The sequence below is a fragment of the Rana temporaria genome, chromosome 1 (genome assembly GCF_905171775.1).
Source record: "Rana temporaria chromosome 1, aRanTem1.1, whole genome shotgun sequence".
In the NCBI taxonomy this organism is placed as follows: Eukaryota; Metazoa; Chordata; class Amphibia; order Anura; family Ranidae; genus Rana; species Rana temporaria.
This window is the reverse complement of record NC_053489.1, coordinates 140,085,892-140,105,112: the sequence shown is the minus strand read 5'-3', so window position 1 is coordinate 140,105,112 and position 19,221 is coordinate 140,085,892. Positions and strand designations below refer to the sequence as shown.

Genomic DNA, 19,221 nt, shown 5'->3' with positions numbered 1-19,221 from the left:
AAGGGAAAAAAGTGGGGAGGTCGGCCGGAGGTCCGCTTTAACCCTGAACTTCCAGCTTACTGCAGTGACCACCAGAAGGGTGGCAAGCAGGTCTTGCACACCCTGATGTACAGTTAAAGAATAAGGGGCTTTCAGATAAAGGATATTTAAAATTCCATCATGTACACAGGAGCTCTAGTAGGTAGGAGTAACAGGGCAATAATCCCATCCTGGCTTCTCCCTCCATGATGGGCAAAACTTCACAAGGGTCTTTCGGGAACAGGGCTTTGTCACAGGCAGACTGACCCTGGACCTCGAAAGCACCTTGTGGCTAACTCCATGCATTGCACTGTGTGCCATGGGGAGTGCCCACAGCAGGATTCAGTGCATAGAAGCAACATTACAAGCCAAGCTCACATCTTACATAGTGAGTCAGGTTGAAAAAAGACACAATTCCATCTAGTCTGAGTAAGTTACCCACCTGGTTCTGCCAAGGGGTGAACCAATCCTGAAGCGGCAGGAGGAGTCATAGTGGCTATGGTGCTGCAGGAATCTGTATTGAAGGATCACCTTGGGGGAATATGATCAGAGATGGAGAAACCTTCATAGAATGTGCCTCTCAGTAAAGAAGGAAAAGAGGTCCATCACCAGCAAAAAATGGAATCTATCCGGGAGCGAGAGGTGTTATATTGTATAAAGGGGATGATCCTGCAGGCTTCCTTTTTTTTTTCTTGCCATTGTCCAAATTATCTGAGGGTAGCTGAATATAATGTAATGATTGAGTAACAAGCCTGTGCTCTGTACAACTAGGAAATAGAAAATCAGAGAGGTATTAACCCAAAAACAAGCATTTATAGCGCAGCTTACAAATTTTTAGATGTGTTGACTGCATTTGTTTATTTTTAAGGCTCCCTTTCCTTTATTTTTACCTGGTGACTCTGCCAGTAAGTCAGCGATTTTCCAACAAAAAAATCTGTCCTGCAGATGTAGCAGTTAGAGGGGTGAGACAAACCATTTACCACCGACGAGGGTTGCTTACAATAGTCAGTTTTTATTTATGTAAAACCTTTATCCCAAAAGGAACAAAACTGTTGCTGCAACTGTCTAAAAAGTGTTAGTTTATCCAAGTCTGCCAACACTCCTTCATATCAGACAGACAATGCTGCTGTCCAAAGGTGTGCGTTACTCCTTCATTCAGAATGTAAGCACTCTAGCAAAGAAATGCCCCTTTTCACACAAGCATCATCCATTCATTCACGTTTAATATTGAAAGAAAAAAAATATTCAGTTTATATCAGTTTACATCGGTTAGCATCGTTTTTTACATCACTTTACAGTCCAGTTTATTACCTCACACCATTTTCAGCTCTTTTGTTCTCATTTTTCTGTCAGCGGGGAATGGGTCATGGTTGTTGGGTCACTGGCAGGTGTCGGCTCCTTAACGACCAATCACTCATCCCTGCTGCTGACAGCAGGGAGGAGCTATTGGTTTTTAGGATGCTGGCTCCTAACCAATGACAAAACAAATGCACAAATAGACCATTTTTCTGTTTACATCAATGTAATTTCGCTTCAGTTTTCTTTTAAATGGAACAAAAAAAAAAAGAGAGACCTTTTCCATTCAAAAAAACAGACCTGAAAGGAGGAGGATGTAAATGGATGATCATACGTATGCCCATAGGAATACACTGCTGTCTGTTTTTAATCCGTTACCAAAGGGATGAAAAACAAACAAACAGACAGAACGCCCTTGTGAGAGGTCAAAGTGTGGTAGTGGCCAGGTTCCAAAGGTGAAAAACAGAGGGGAAAAGCCTAAAAAGAGAAACTAATGTAGCCACCACATCGAACGATCGGTAAGCTGTAATATACTGTACATTAAAAAAAAAAAAATTATTTTAGGTTTAATACTCCTTTAGTTAAGCAGCTAATAGAAAGGGTTGTGGCTGTATTACTATGCTTACACGTTTGGGTAATAGAAAAGTTCACCAACATGTGCCAACAATCTTCACATAAACTCTGTCCAGCGTCTTGCCCTGCTGCAGATATCTCTACAGGCATATTCTACAGTTTCAGTATTTGGTCTATAAATCTTCCAAACGGCTCCTCTACTCGGGAGCATTCAGTCTTCAAATAACGGTCTTGTCTGAATTCCCAGCATATCCTTCTTACAGAAGATTTTACTCGTACCAGTGGAAAAAACACACACTACTTTCTAAAACACTCACACTTCTAACCATAAAATGATACCATTTAAAAAAAAAAAAAAAAAAAAAAAAGACGACGTACATAGCAGAGGACGTAGAGAAAAGGGAAGTACCTTCATGTTTGAAGCTTCGGACTCGAGCTTTGTTAGGTGATTTGAATTATCTTCTAGTTCTTGACGAAGGTTTGTGTTCTCCATTTTCAGAGCCGCAACTTGCTTTAACAACTGGTCATATGAAGCTGCAGCCATGCTGGGCTACCCCCAGGCCTGTAAAAAAGCTGGAAATTAGCGACTGTACACAACGTCATCATGACATAACACAGATATAAAACATGCAAACAAACCATAAACTGGGATCTGCTCTACTCCAGTTCATTTCAACAGAAGATCAAGTTTCAGCTGTTAACACATTTAGGTGTCCGTTTATGAAGCAGTGAAGAGCGGTGATCCCAAGGATCACAGCCCATAAACAGTTTATGAAACAGAGATAATCGGGGGGAGAAGTGTTTGAATTTGTTCTCCCGACGATTTTCTCCACACACAGAGAAATCTCATAGACTGACACAGTAACGGCCAGTTTATGAAGCGGTGATCTGAGAGCTTCACTGGTCATCTGAGTCAGAATTCACACTCCCCGATTCACCATCTCAGAGCTGGTGAAGCGGGGAGTGAAGAGGGAATCCCGGGGGTTCTGAGGAGGAAGGAGGAAGATTTTTAACATAGACCGAGACTGCGCACTCGGCCACGCTCGGCTCCGCCCACAGGACCGCGAGAGAAGCCAAGAGGAGCCGAACACACAGGAAATCCGGCTCTGTACAGCTCGGCTGAGGCGCCAAACTCAAAAATACAATGATGCAACCTTGGGCAAGATGGACACCTCCAAAGCCGCAGATGGACACCCACAAGGCTGGATGGACTCTGCGCAAGGCCGCAGACAGACGCCAGACAAGGCCGCCGATGGACGCCGGGCAAGACAGCAGACGGACACCGACAAGGCTGCACCGACGAGCATTCAAAATGTAAGTTTTTTTTCCCTTAAACTTCCCTTCTAAGCTTGGGGTGCGTGGTATACGCCGATAAATATGGTACATTACCCACGCCGTCTGTCAGTGTACTGAGCGGTGATAATTTATCACTGCTCAATAAACTGACATCTCGTGTTTCTGTGAATTTCTGGTACTGTAATCTCGTAAAGTCTCACGAGATGCCAGTATCGGGGGCCGTTCTCCAGTGTTTGAAGAGTTGGTAGATCACTTCACTTCTCCAAGGGTGAAGCGATCTACTCCGCTTCATAAACAGGCACACAGGAGAAAAATCTCCTCCGGGAATGCTGGAGAACGAATCAGTGAATAGATTTCACCGCTCCATAAAAGGACACCTAAAATTGTGATTGGTTCCTTCAAGTCTGTAGTCTCCCTTATGGACATTGAAGCACACTTCTCCCACCTACCTAGAGAGACTCCTCATTTTATCACTGGCATGGTCTGTATGGAGGGATATCTGCCTAGAATTACCCCTATGGAATAACCCCTCTTTATGCCAATTGTTTATCTTCCCCGATTCAAAGCTGGCCATAGATGGAAGGATTTAAAAAAAAAAAAAAAAGAAGGTTCAATTCCCCCAGCAACACTGACAAAGGAAATTAAAGGAGATGGCTGCGCACAGCAATAAGATCCCGTATACTGCTTTTTATTGCAAAAATGACAGGTGGAATAGCACAGGATTACAAGAATGTTAACTAGTTTTACACAATATATGTATTGCTTAGTCACCGACAGGTTCACTGCTAAGGTGGCTTGGGATCCGTCTTGTGTCACCCCCAAGTCGCGCGGCACGAGATATTCAATTGAAGAGAATGAGAGCCATCTTAATGTACACTACTGAAGTCGGTTCCTGGGCGACTTCTAGGCAACTTGTACCCATAGATTTCAATGGAAGTTGCCTCCAAAGTCAGATTACCATTTTAACTGAAGCAACTTTACAGGAAGAGAAAATAGATTTACTCAGGCAGCCCCCTCCCTCCCACAGAGCTGATTCTGTGATTGGCCACAGCCAAAGTTGCCTGTTCTGGAGGCAACTTTAAGTTGTGTTGTAAGTTGCTCCAAGTCATGCTGAAGTTGCCTTGCAAAGTGTAAGTCGGGTTGCCCCTGTGTGAACCGGCTCTTAGTGTTGATGGGGGAATCCCTCCCACGGAGCCACTGTGTTCTCCTGGCGGAGAATGGGGGAAGCCGCTAGCAATAAATCGCATGTAAAAACCTGACAGGCTGGTTGTACCCAAGCTGATTGATTAATTCATACATTGGTACATTCAGTCTGCCCATACATGGTTTGAATCTCGGCCCGTTCCTGTTGAACTGGCCAAAATTGAAATAGTCTATGGCCGGCTTTAGTTCTGGCAGTAAAGGGGCTTAACACATTTTCGCATATCTATGATAATGGAATCCTACGTCCTTTTGGCTACCTACGCATGCAATGCAACTTATCCCACAGGCTTTTGTACAAATATTTACAACTCTGACATGCCTTACTTACAAGTGCAATTTGGTTCCCAAAACCCTAAGCAAAGTACCCTGTCATTGGCCTATTACAGTCCCAAGACCCCTAAGATCCCTTTCACACTGAAGCAGTTTTACAGCATTTTAGCGTTAAAAATATCGCTATTAAAAACGCTTTCCATGCATCTCGATGGACCCTTTCACACAGAGTCCTGCAAGCAGCATCTTTGGAGCAGCTTTTGGGCGCAGAAAAAAACGCTCCAAAAACGCCCCTCTCCATTGAAATTAATTGAAAGCGCTGTAAAAACACCTTACCCTTTCACACTGAGGCGTTGCACTGGCAGGGCGTTGAGAAAAGTCCTGCAAGCAGCATCTTTGGAGCACCTTTTGGGCGCTGAAAAAAACGCCCCTCTCCATTGAAATGAATTGAAAGCGCTGTAAAAACGCCTTACCCTTTCACACCGAGGCACTGCAAAAACGGCCTAAAAATTTAGGGTCTTACCTGTGCTTTACCAGCACATTGGGATTGCAGATGAGGCTTCGCTCGAATAATGCTTGAATAAAAGGGTTTATAGCCATGCCACTTACTAAAGCTTAAACTGCGTGCTACCTTGTTGGGGAAATCCTAATGCCAGTCCATCTTTCCAGCTATGACCAACAAACATTGGGACGAAGTCTGCAAATCGCACTTAGTAGTAATACCAGCAGTTAACAGAAAACTAATCAAACTATAAAATTCTCCACCGAACCTACCTCACCCCAACCCGCTTACATGCAACGGATTTCCACAATATATTTATCAACAACCTGGAGCAGACTTTCTACATTTAATGTGGTCTTGTCCCACTATATCACATTATTGGAAATTGGTTGTAGACCCACTTTTCCTTTCCAATACACCCCTGAGGTATGTTTTTTAGGGCTTGTTGACAAGGAACTCTTGAGTAGATATGCAAGGATTTTTTGTAGGAAACTATTGCTAGCATTCAAACAAATTGCCCTTAGGTGGATCAATATATTGGCACAAAGCTCTAATGTGGAAAACCTCTAGAAGGGCCGACAACACTGCTCAGGATTTCAGTGCATGACAACAAAAAAAAAGAAAGTATATTCAGCTCATAGTTAGGAGTTTACTAACATTTTGGCAAGTCAACAGTTATTTTGTACATGCAGCCTATTTAAAAGACACGCAACATGGGAAAATGCGCATGTACTGCAAGGATGATGTTTTTGCGTCATTGTGCAGACACTAAGACCCCATTCACACCTGAGCGTTTTGTAGCTTGAAGCCTGAAGCTACAAAACGCTGGAGGGGAAAAATCTATTATTCTCTATGGAGATGGTTCACATCTCCACTACAAACGCCTGAAGCCAGAAGTTCCAAAACGCCTGAAGCTCAAACAAGTTCTGGGACTTTTTTTAGGCAGATTTGGGCGTTTTTCTGCTTTTAACATTGGTGACCTGTCCAAAATCGCGAGGAAAAAAACGCTGCAAAAATCACGGCAAAACACGCCGCAAAAAACGCGGAAAGCGCTACGCTCAGGTATGAATGCAGCCTAAGACCCCTTTCACACTGGGGTGGTTTTTAGGCGCTTTAGCGCTAGAAATTACCTCTGCAAAGCGCCTGAAGACCGCCTCTTATTCACTCCAGTGTGTCTTTTTTATTTAGCGTGCCCAAAACGCCCTGCCCATTGGAATGAATGGGCAGCAATTTCAAAGCACCTTGAAAGCACCGAAATTTGGATTTTTTTAAATTTCGAGGTTAAAAGCACCCTGCTAGCATCCAAAAAGTGACACCTTTGCTCCCCTAAAATTAGCGGCGCTTTAGCGCAAATGAATGGACATCTTAGTGTGAAAGTAGCCTTAACCCCTTCCTTACCGGGCCATAATATGACGCCAGCAGGAACCCTCCCTCCTGGTGGGCGTCATATGACGTCTTTTCTTCCCGCCATCTAGGGAACGCACCCGCGGGATCACTCGTGACCCGATGTGTGTGCCTGGCGGCCGCGATGTCCGTCGGGCACCCGCGATCACGGCAGGTGTGTGGATCTGTGTGTGTATACACACAGATCCACCTCCTGTCAGAGGTGAGGAGACCGATGTGTGTACCTAGTACAGAGGAACACACATCGGTCTCCTACCCTGCCCCTACAGTAAGAATCCCTCCCAGGGAACATTTTAACCCCTTCAGCATCAAAAACTAAAGTTTTTTTCTAAACCGCAGAGATTAAATACCACCAAACGAAAACTATTTGTGGGGGAAAAAAACAAAAGATTTAATTTGGGTACAGTGTTGCATGGCCACGCAATTGTCAAAGTGCAACAGCGCTGAAAACTAAAAATTGGTCTGGGCAGGAAGGGGGTGAAAATGCCCTGTATGGAAGTGGTTAAAAGTTAAATCGGTCATCTTATTAAACAGTCAACTTCTAAGCACATATTCAAATAAAATAAAACCGCCCAGATAAAGGGGTTAGTACATGACATACACCTGAGTAAATAAATAGCTTCACATTCACCTTAACCACTTGAGTCCCATGTGCCATTTTTAAAACAGCATGGGGAACCAGGGACTTGGCAGGGTTTAGCTGGGGTTCAGGTTGGAACCCCTGGCTATAAGCCAGCACCTAGCTAAACCCAAGTGAAACAATCAGCTCCTGGGCTTCAGATCTTGCCACACAGCACTACATAGTGGCTCCTGTAGCAGATCAATCTGAACACCATCCTTCCGCATAATGTTTACATCAAGAGTGTAGTGACGTCACAAGTGACTTCATAGCACCTCCTCTTAATACTACATCTGGGACAAACCTGTTGCAGTGTCATTGTGAAAGTAAAAAAAATATATACATTTAAAAAAAAAAAAAAAAAAAAATTAAAGTATGTGTTTAAAAAAAAAAAAATGCTCCAGGTCCTGTGGATGACATTTGCACTGGCATTTTTAGCAATCACAACCCTGTGAATATAGCCTAGTACACACACAGTTTTGATTGATGGAAGCTACAGTACAGCTTCTATGAATGGAGGAGGGGGGCGTAGATGGTGAACATGTACAACACTTTTGATGAGTGCCTATGACAAGTCCAGCAGCTCCATCTGCAACTGCAGCACCAGAAGATTACTGCTGCAGGGGTGTGGAGAGGCAGAGAATGGAAAATTTCAACTAGGATGGCCGGCACAAGCTCAAGGGACACTTTTTTTCCACACAAATGCCAAAAAAATTTAAAGGCTTGTAATGAAGAGCAAAAATATAGATGATGCCTAGAATTGAACCTGAAATGTGCAGCCTACATCTGCAGAGTGCAAAATCTGGTGCAACTCTGCACATAAACCAATCCGCTTCCAGGTTTTTCTTTTTTATCAATGTTTATTTGAACAAGCTGAAGTCAGAAGCCGATTGGCTACCACGCACAGCTGCGCCAGATTTTGCACTCTCCAGCTTTAGTAAATCAAAGCCAGTGAGTATTTATATATATACAGGTGGTTCTAAAAAAAATTAGCATATTGTGATAAAGTTCATTATTTTCTGTAATGTACTGATAAACATTAGGCTTTCATATATTTTAGATTCATTACACACAACTGAAGTAGTTTAAGCCTTTTTATTGTTTTAATATTGATGATTTTGGCATACAGCTCATGAAAACCCAAAATTCCTATCTCAAAAAATTAGCATATCATGAAAAGGTTCTCTAAACGAGCTCTTAACCTAATCATCTGAATCAACTAATTAACTCTAAACACCTGCAAAAGTTTCCTGAGGCTTTTAAAAACTCCCAGCCTGGTTCATTACTCCAAATCGCAATCATGGGTAAGACTGCCGACCTGACTGCTGTCCAGAAGGCCATCATGGACACCCTCAAGCAAGAGGGTAAGACACAGAAAGAAATTTCTGAACGAATAGGCTGTTCCCAGAGTGCTGTATCAAGGCACCTCAGTGGGAAGTCTGTGGGAAGGAAAAAGTGTGGCAGAAAACGCTGCACAACGAGAAGAGGTGACCGGACCCTGAAGAAGATTGTGGGACCTGCGGAAGCAGTGGACTGAGTCTGGAGTAGAAACATCCAGAGCCACCGTGGACAGGCGTGTGCAGGAAATGGGCTACAGGTGCCGCATTCCCCAGGTCAAGCCACTTTTGAACCAGAAACAGCGGCAGAAGCGCCTGACCTGGGCTACAGAGAAGCAACACTGGACTGTTGCTCAGTGGTCCAAAGTACTTTTTTCGGATGAAAGCAAATTTTGCATGTCATTCGGTAATCAAGGTGCCAGAGTCTGGAGGAAGACTGGGGAGAGGGAAATGCCAAAATGCCTGAAGTCCAGTGTCAAGTACCCACAGTCAGTGATGGTCTGGGGTGCCATGTCAGCTGCTGGTGTTGGTCCACTGTGTTTTATCAAGGGCAGGGTGAATGCAGCTAGCTATCAGGAGATTTTGGAGCACTTCATGCTTCCATCTGCTGAAAAGCTTTATGGAGATGAAGATTTCATTTGTCAGCACGACCTGGCACCTGCTCACAGCGCCAAAACCACTGGTAAATGGTTTACCGACCATGGTATTACTGTGCTCAATTGGCCTGCCAACTCTCCTGACCTAAACCCCATAGAGAATCTGTGGGATATTGGGAAGAGAAAGTTGAGAGACGCAAGGCCCAACACTCTGGATGAGCTTAAGGCTGCTACCGAAGCATCCTGGGCCTCCATAACACCTCAGCAGTGCCACAGGGTGATTGCCTCCATGCCACGCCGCATTGAAGCAGTCATTTCTGCAAAAGGATTCCCGACCAAGTATTGAGTGCATAACTGAACATAATTATTTGAAGGTTGACTTTTTTTTTATTAAAAACATTTTTCTTTTATTGGTCGGATGAAATATGCTAATTTTTTGAGATAGGAATTTGGGGTTTTCATGAGCTGTATGCCAAAATCATCAATATTAAAAGAATAAAAGGCTTGAACTACTTCAGTTGTGTGTAATGAATCTAAAATATATGAAAGTCTAATGTTTATCAGTACATTACAGAAAATAATGAACTTTATCACAATATGCCAATTTTTTGAGAACCACCTATAATATATATATATATATATATATATATATATATATATATATATAAATAAATAAATAAATAACAAGAGCAAGGAGATGAGAAGTCTGTGAAATCCTGTACCGAGTATTGTTGCCATGGTTGCAGAGTAATTTATGTATTCTGGTACATTCACAAGAAACTGGTCAACCCACAATTTGTCTCAAGGGAACAATGGCTGCAGAGCTGCAAAACACCAGCGCCAAGGCTGTGACACCAAGTAGAGCAGTGTGCCCTTTTTCAGTCACATATTTCTAACCAATCGCAACATGTTACAAGTGAAAGAGCACTAGAGGAAGCATTGGTACATAGGTGAGGGTGTGAGCATTAGAATCACTCCCTAGGGTGAAACAATTGCAGAAAGTTAACTCTCGGTTATACGGTTTTCAAGCCTGAATGTAAAGAAGCAGAAATTGTTGTCTTGCTAAAGAAAATACAAGACACCAAAGCCTACCCCAATCCTCCTTATGAATGGAGTTTATTGTAAATTACTTACGACTATCATTGGGGTTAATAAACACACTTCCCCTCAATATTTGTAAAGTAGGCCACTGTTGACATGAAACGGAAATTACCCGCTTCAAATGAGGGCTCAGAAACTGTAATTTTAAATGCGCTGTGCTAAATAATCCGTAAATCCAAGATTTATCTGTGACATGCAATCCTCTCAAATTTAGGACAGAGTGAGAGAACAAGGGTAGCTGCAATAAAAGATGACTGGGGATTTAGAAAAATAGATACAGTGCTGGGTGGCACAGTCACTCCTTCATAATCTGCCTGCGGGAACCAAAACTTCCCAAGCAGAGAAGCGATGCGCAGAAAATGTAGACGTTACATAAAATAATAATAAAAAAAACACATTAAATTTCACTAAAGACTTAGCTAAGTGGATAAAGCTTTCAAAGTCTCAAGATTTCTGAACCAACATCAAAGTGAAAACCAATGAATATATTAGAACGATGGCCTATTAAAATATGTGCTGCAGCCCTTCATTATAAGTGCACCAACACTTACGGGTTTCTCTTACGCTAAACTCACACCAACAATTAAAGTGGAATTGAACTCCACTTTTAAATTTGTACCTACAGGTGAGCCTATAATAAGGCCCCTTTCACATTGAGGAGTTTATCAGGCGGTACAGCGCTAAAAATAGCACCTGAATACCGCCTGAAAAACTTCTGCCCAGCATTCTCAATGTGAAAGCCAGAGGGCTTTCACACTGAGGCGATGTTCTGCCGGGAAAGAAAAAAAAATCTCCTGCAAGCAGCATCTTTGGAGCGGTGTGTATACCGCTCCTTCACCGCTCTTTCCCAGAGGCGCATTGCGGGCGGTATTTACCATTTTTCGGCCGCTAGCAGGGGTTAATACCGCACAGCTAGCGGCCAAATCCCGTGGCAATTCCGACAGTATAGCGCCGCTATTTTTAGCGGTGCTATAACCGCAACCGCACCTCCTGCCCCAGTGTGAAAGGGGCCTAAGGCTTGCCTGTAGGTAGTGTGTTAATATCTCCTAAACTTGCATCGTTTAGAACAGGTGTCTTCAAACTATGGCCCTCCAGTTGTTCAGGAACTACAATTCCCATCATGCCTAGTCATGTCTGTGAATGTCAGAGTTTTACAATGCCTTATGGGATGTGTAGTTCCGCAACAGCTAGAGGGCCTTAGCTTGAGGATCCTTGGTTTAGAAGACACACACACACCACATGCAGCCGGTGATGTCACCAGTGCATGCGCTCTGAAGGGACAGCATACCATTCTGAACCTTCAGAGCTCCATGCTGGAACCAAAGTTTCATCCCAGCCCCGGCCAATCATACAGCCAGAGCCACAAACTCAGAAGGAAGATCGGGTGAAGATGGCAGTTACATAGTTAATCAGGTTGAAAAACAAAGTCCATCCAAAAAAATGTTATAAAAAAAATACAATCCTATATACACAATCCTTCACCCACAGTTGATCCAGAGGAAGACAAAAAGCCCCAGCAGAGCATGCTCCAATTTTCTACAGCAAGGGGGAAAAAATCCTTCCTGATCCCCAAGAGGCAACCGGATTTTCCCTGGTTCAACTTTACCTATACATGTCAGTACCCAGTTATATTATGTACATTTAGGAAAGAATCCAGGCCTTTTTTAAAACAATCTACTGAGCTGGCCAAAACCACCTCTGGAGGGAGTCTGTTCCACATTTTTACAGCTCTTACTGCGAAGAAACCTTTCCGTATTTGGAGATTAAATCTTTTTTCCTCTAGATGTAAAGAGTGCCCTCTTGTCCTCTGTGATGACCGTAAAGTGAATAACTCAACACCAAGTTCACTATATGGACCCCTTATGTATTTTTACATATTGATCATATCCCCCCTTATTCTCCTCTTCTTAAGTGGGAATAGATTCAGTTCCTCTAATCTTTCCACATAGATGAGCTCCTCCATGCCTCTCAGTTCTGGGGAGACGTGACATCGCTGTGCTGGAGGGCTCCATGTACAGGTAGGTCTGTCATAATGTACTTGAATGCACTGCATACAAGTACATTATGACTTAAACTTGCAAGGGGGCCCATTGCTTTTGAGTTTTCTGGTGGTTTACCTCTCGCTTTGAGACCTGTGCGAATAGTAGCGGCACAAATCCTTTGTTTACAGTTGCAGGTAAGAGCGGCAATGTGCAGCTGCCGGCCCTGTCCACTACAATGACAGTTCACCAATAGCCAAAGCCATTTGCAGCTTTCCGCACAGCCAGCAATTACCTGCTGTGATCACTGCCGGATGCATTGTGTGTAACCTTTATCCCCACAGAAACCGATTGCTATAACTACTTGTGTAACTGGAGTCTGAAGTGAAGTTAGGCTTTCATTTTTTAGTGCATCAAAATCTGCTAGTCTAACCCGCCCCCCCGATTTAACAATGTTGCTTTCCAAGGGTGCCCCCAGTGCTCCTTCATTCACAGTGGTGGAGCACCAATGCAGGTGGTGTGTTAAAAACCTAAAAAAGAAAAAAATGCAGCCCTCTAATCCAAGGATTGGTAACATGAATAGACTACATATTTGGGTTTAATGCCCCTTTAAAGAGGTGCCACTCGACTAACAATTTGACTAAAATTAGCAAAATGAAATAAAAAAGGAAACATTACTTGTATGCTATAGGAGCATGGGTCTTCAAACTACGGCCCTCCAGTTGTTTGGGAACTACAATTCCCATCATGCCTAGTCATGTCTGTGAATGTCTGTGTTAAAATGCCTCATGGGATGTGTGGTTCTAGAACAGCTGGAGGGCCGTAGTTTGAGGATCCCTGCTATAGAGAAAAGGCATGACCTTGTTCTTCACTTACAAGTTAATCAAGCCAGCTAATGCCTTTATCTACTAACAGCCTTGTAGCAGCATAACACAGTATGAGGCTATTTTTATACTGTGCTGCTCAGTAAAGACCCCTTGCTCCACATCCTGCAAGTCACTCTCTAGGATCAGGGAACTCAATGAGCCGACGGGCTTCCTGGAAGGCTGAGTCAAAGCGGAAATAAAGTACAATGCACTGTTGATTTATGAAGGTCCAATAGTCATATTTACAGCAGTGTTCATGAAGTGCCCCAGTAACGACATCAGGGGAGCTTGGTGTCCCAAGCACAAGAATGACGACCAAGAACTGAACTACTGCTCATCTATGACCGCTTTAATCCTGAGAGTTTAAAGAGATTTACTGGATGACACAGGAAAAGTCAACCATTTAAAATGCTTACTCATACCTCACAATGTAAAATGAGTAAAAAGCATGACTTGGTGGGCAAGAACTAGATTAACCAATGATGACCCACAGTGCAGAAGTATTGTAAACAGGGAAGGTTAGGGATCATCCAAACACTGCTCAAGTGTTCTAGGGGCAAAATATGCTGGTGAATAATGTATATAGCATGACAGTGGGACGTGCTAGAGAGAAGTGCAGTGGGTAGACAGTGGGTAGTACGTGCTAGAGAGAAGTGCAGTGGGTAGACAGTGGGTAGTACGTGCTAGAGAGAAGTGCAGTGGGTAGACAGTGGGTAGTACGTGCTAGAGAGAAGTGCAGTGGGTAGACAGTGGGTAGTACGTGCTAGAGAGAAGTGCAGTGGGTAGACAGTGGGTAGTACGTGCTAGAGAGAAGTGCAGTGGGTAGACAGTGGGTAGTACGTGCTAGTGAGAAGTGCAGTGGGTAGTACGTGCTAGAGAGAAGTGCAGTGGGTAGACAGTGGGTAGTACGTGCTAGAGAGAAGTGCAGTGGGTAGACAGTGGGTAGTACGTGCTAGAGAGAAGTGCAGTGGGTAGACAGTGGGTAGAACGTGCTAGAGAGAAGTGCAGTGGGTAGACAGTGGGTAGTACGTGCTAGAGAGAAGTGCAGTGGGTAGACAGTGGGTAGTACGTGCTAGAGAGAAGTGCAGTGGGTAGACAGTGGGTAGTACGTGCTAGAGAGAAGTGCAGTGGGTAGACAGTGGGTAGTACGTGCTAGAGAGAAGTGCAGTGGGTAGACAGTGGGTAGTACGTGCTAGTGAGAAGTGCAGTGGGTAGTACGTGCTAGAGAGAAGTGCAGTGGGTAGACAGTGGGTAGTACGTGCTAGAGAGAAGTGCAGTGGGTAGACAGTGGGTAGTACGTGCTAGAGAGAAGTGCAGTGGGTAGACAGTGGGTAGTACGTGCTAGAGAGAAGTGCAGTGGGTAGACAGTGGGTAGTACGTGCTAGAGAGAAGTGCAGTGGGTAGTACGTGCTAGAGAGAAGTGCAGTGGGTAGTACGTGCTAGAGAAGTGCAGTGGGTAGACAGTGGGTAGTACGTGCTAGAGTGACGTGCAGTGGGTAGACAGTGGGTAGTACGTGCTAGAGAGAAGTGCAGTGGGTAGACAGTGGGTAGTACGTGCTAGAGAGAAGTGCAGTGGGTAGAATGCAAAGGAGAGAAGTGAGACGGGTATTACAACAGAATGCGCAAGATAGAAGGGTTTGACAGTGGGCAGTTTGTGCAAGAGAGGTGGTTATGGCAGCAGGGAGTATGTGCAGGAGTGAAGTATGGTACTGGTGACCGGTTTCTGTAGGATAAATGCAAATGCTGGGTACTGACAGATGAGGGATTTACACAAAAAAAGCAAGATTGGGGCTGAGCAGTTAAAGCATAATAAACACTTTGTGCCAAGTGATAAAGGGGTTAACCAACATAAGAGCTAGGTACTGAGCTGAGGAGTTAACATTCACGCCTGGAGGACGGAGATCTGAGGGAGAAATGTCTGCGGGGTGAGGAGTATGCATGTCTGACATGGTGAGGATGTTAGGTGGGGCAGAGACGTCAATCAGCAGGGGACACAAGGCATGGAGGGCTGCTCTGCCAACAGTGGGAGATGTTAGTTAGTGGGTGGGTGTGAGGGGGCATGGGTGGAGATGTATGTCAATAGGAGTTTAGGGCAACCTACAGGAAGGTGTCCATCAGCAGGGCGTGGTGTAAGGTGCCCTTGGGTGAGCCATCTCCGATTGGGGGAGTGAGGTCATCTGTCAGTGGGAGATTTTGAGGCAGCTGGCAGGGGACTATCAAGTGTGGAGTGAGTCAATGGGAGGCATGAAGTGGCCAGGTGGAATGCTGAGGGTTGGCATGAGGTGGCTGTGGGGTTTGGCCATCACCAAGTCCTGAAAGGGAGACATTTTATGCCGTTCTCCCTGCAGTCTCCCACCACCCTCACAGAAGCTTAACAACCCAGGACAGCTCTCTCTGTAAATACACACCTCCCAAGCTTTTACCCACCACTTGTAATAACTGGTTAATCTCTGACACTTTCCAAACAAGAGGGATAAAAAGTGGGGATTCCAACACAAGCTGTCGAATGTAGAATCTTGATTGAACTCAAAAGGTTGGTTGGGGAAAATTTAAAGTAAAGTGAAAGAAAAGCCTAACACTATCTATTCTTTGTTTTCCTTCTACGAGCATGATCTGCATAAAAAAATGTGTGTGTACTTACCCATTTCTATTCAGCTCTGGCTTCCCTGTGTCAGCTAGCAGTTGCTGCAGGGGAGAAGAGAGAGAGACAACAATGGCTCTGCCATTGGAGGCTATGGGTGGCATCATGGCTCTTGGAATTCCCTAGTTGCTGAGTGCTCCCTGAGCCAGAGCTGCAGGATCACGTGATTGCAGTAGAGTTATGCAAGGCCATACACAAATTTCGAACAAATTTTCCTTTCAAAATCAGAAAGTTTGTTTTTTTGTGATCCGATGCTGGCACCATTGATTTTCGAAATTCAGCCGACCAAACCTTCATTGTTGCTACAGAAAATAAATTTTCATGGCCGGGAATACTCTTTTCTCTCCGGGAATTTTCTTTTCTTGCACATTTTTTTCTATTACATTTCTCACACGATTCTCCCATCATCGATTAGAAAATCATTTGTTTTTCAAAAAATGTACAACATGTCCGATTCCTCAAATTTGATGAATTTCGGCTGGTTCGAAATTCGAACAGTGTATGACCGGCTTAAGTATACACTTTTTTTTTTTAATAAAGGTTAGGTAGAAGGAAGGGGAAAGAAACACTTAAAGTGGATGTAAACCCTCTCTCATCCTTTCTAAACTACTGCCTTGGTGCTGATCTATAAGGATATACCATATTTATCAGCGTATACCGGCAAAATCGTGGGTGCGCGATGTACGCCAATACTCGCTTCCCGCGCTGTGTGAACGCCGCCGCCGACATATACCGAGCGCAGTACACTCGGCAAGGCTCGGCTTCCCTCGAGGTTATGCAAGAGGAGCCGAGCGTGCCTGAGTGTACTGCACTCGGTATATGTCGGCGGCGTTTAAACACAGCGCGGGAAGCGGGGGATCGGCTCAGAGACAGAGCGGGAGAAGCGGGGAGGACACCACGAAGGCCGCAGACAGACGCCGGACCGGACAAGGCCGCCGGGCAAGACACCAAAACTGCAAAACTGTAAGTAATAATAAAACAAAAATTCCAAGAATTTCACGTCTAGATTAGGGGTGCGCGCTATAGGCAGATAAATACGGTACATGCCTCCTGCATGTATCCTTACCTGTCAAATGTCTCCCCTCTGTCTGTTATAAGAACTGAAAACTGCAGAGTCTGTGGATGGATCTGTTGTCTGGAGCTCGGTGGGTGGAGTCGTGATGTCAGTAGACTCCCCGCCCTCCTCTACACTCCCCTTGTCAACATGTATTTTTCCTATAAATTCCTTACACTAAATTCTGCTATGATCACTAACATCCAGTCAAAACCCAGAAAAGTAACCACATGACTTCAGAAAAGGAGTGGGGGTGGGAATTAAAAAATAATGCCCGTCTCAGGCTAGTGCATGAGATATGTAAATAACCTGTCACTCACAGCAAGGAGGCGGAACAGACTAAGGTGTTTCCCTGTAAGTCCGTTTTATTTCACTGAACAATAAAAAAAGGGGATTGCTCAGAGCTGGATTTACTATGTGTGGCAAGACTGGGCACAGATGATAGGAAATCTTATACTGTACATTGTGACATCAAAAAAAAAAAAAAGAATTGGGTTTACATCCACTTTAACCACTTAAGACCCGGACCTTTAGGCAGCTAAAAGGACCTGGCCAGTTTTTGCGATTCGGCACTGCGTCGCTTTAACTGACAATTGCGCGGTCGTTCGACATGGCTCCCAAACAAAATTGGCATCCTTTTTTTCCCCACAAATAGAGCTTTCTTTTGGTGGTATTTGATCACCTCTGCGGTTTTTATTTTTTGCGCTATAAACAAAAATAGAGCGACAATTTTGAAAAAAAATCTATATTTTTTACTTTTTGCTATAATAAAATATCCCCCAAAAAGATATAAAACATTTTTTTTCCTCAGTTTAGGCCGATACGTATTCTTCTACCTATTTTTGGTTAAAAAAAAAAAAAAAAACGCAATAAGCGTTTATCGATTGGTTTGCGCAAAATTTAGAGCGTTTACAAAATAGGTAATAGTTTTATTGCATTTTTATTAATTATTTTTTTTTACTACTAATGGCGGCGATCAGCGATTTTTTTTCGTGACTGCGAGATTATGGCGGACACTTCGCACAATTTTGACACATTTTTGGGACCATTGTCATTTTCACAGCAACAAATGCATTAAAAATGCATTGTTTACTGTGAAAAAGGCAATTGCAGTTTGGGAGTTAACCACAAGGGGGCGCTGAAGGAGTTAAGTGTGACCTCAGTTGTGTTTCTAACTGTAGGGGGGGTGTGGCTGTAGGTGTGACGTCATCGATTGTGTTCCCCTATAAAAAGGGAACACACGATCAATTATGGCGCCACAGTGAAGAACGGGGAAGCTGTGTTTACACACAGCTCTCCCCGTTCTTCAGCTCTGGGGACCGTTAGCGGGACTCCAGCGGCGATCGGGTACGCGGGTCCCACGGTCATGGACCGTGTCGCGTGCGCGAGCCCGCGGCTGGGCACTTAGAGGACGTACCTGTACGTGCTTGTGCCCAGCCGTGCCATTCTGCCAACGTATATGTGCAGGAGGCGGTCCTTAAGTGGTTAAGTATAGTTAGACTTATGTTTTTTTTATCCAAGCTGGCCATATACAGATCGAAATTTGACTAGCTCAGGAGGTGCTGGCCAAATTTTGATCTCCGTTCAACAGAAGTTGATCATTAGACCGACTTGTCAAATGGGAATGTTGTAAAACTTTATTCGATCAGCAACTGCGGCTGCTGATCAGTGTATTTTGACAGCGGAAAGTCCCACTGAAGACCCCACCCTCCTAGAACACTAGCAAAAAAAAATATGAAGCATGCTAGTCATGGGAAGAGGGGGGGGGGGGGGCTGGCCTAAAGTTTTTTTTTCCCATTCAAGATGTTTAAGAATTGTGTCTTTCTTGTAAAAAATAAAATAAAAAGCATCGTATGAACAAGAAAAAAAAAAAAAATTGTGCCGAGATTTTAATTTTAGGTTTTTGATTAAAAAGTACACTTCAACCAAGCATGGTGATCTTGTGAAGCCAATAGCACAGCCCCACCTTCTGCAGATTTCAGAGAGACAGGCCGAACAGATTTATGACAAGATGTTATCCATCTGGATATGGCCTTTAAGATTATATAAACTGACATTGAAGTTTCTGAACACAGCTGTATTATTTCCATCATAGAAAAAAATAACAGTATACCAATCTGATTTTCTCTGTTGCCCCAATATACACGTACAATTTTATTTTTTATTAAAACATTAATGCAGCAGAGCTTGGTTAACCTAAGTTTTTGCTGACAGTGTCCCTTTAACAAGCTGCGTCAATACATGGCAATAAATAAAATGTTTTCCACTTTATATATGCATGTCCTTTTAAGTATGTTAAGTATTTCAAACAAGCTGAAGATACTCTCCATGTCATGCCAAAATTCCAGATCAATTCTCTAGATATATCCAAAGCCCCCGAACAATGTTAGCCAGCCATTGGCAATGCAGTGTGACAGGGCATTCAGGGAGTGCTGCACATATTCCAGGTCACTTAGATTCTACACG

At 43.8% G+C, this 19,221-nt stretch overlaps 1 protein-coding gene across 5 annotated transcripts in view; it reads right to left on the bottom strand.

The window, feature by feature from the left end:
- Positions 1–19,221, bottom strand: part of APC (APC regulator of WNT signaling pathway) — a 167,037-nt gene that overhangs the window by 82,473 nt on the left and 65,343 nt on the right. For all 5 annotated transcript variants that reach the window (XM_040343463.1, XM_040343453.1, XM_040343480.1 and 2 more), the window contains one exon: positions 2,297–2,449. In XM_040343463.1, coding sequence (XP_040199397.1) covers positions 2,297–2,431 — 135 coding nt within the window. In that variant the 5' untranslated portion in view covers positions 2,432–2,449. The remainder of the gene's footprint in view (positions 1–2,296; positions 2,450–19,221) is intronic.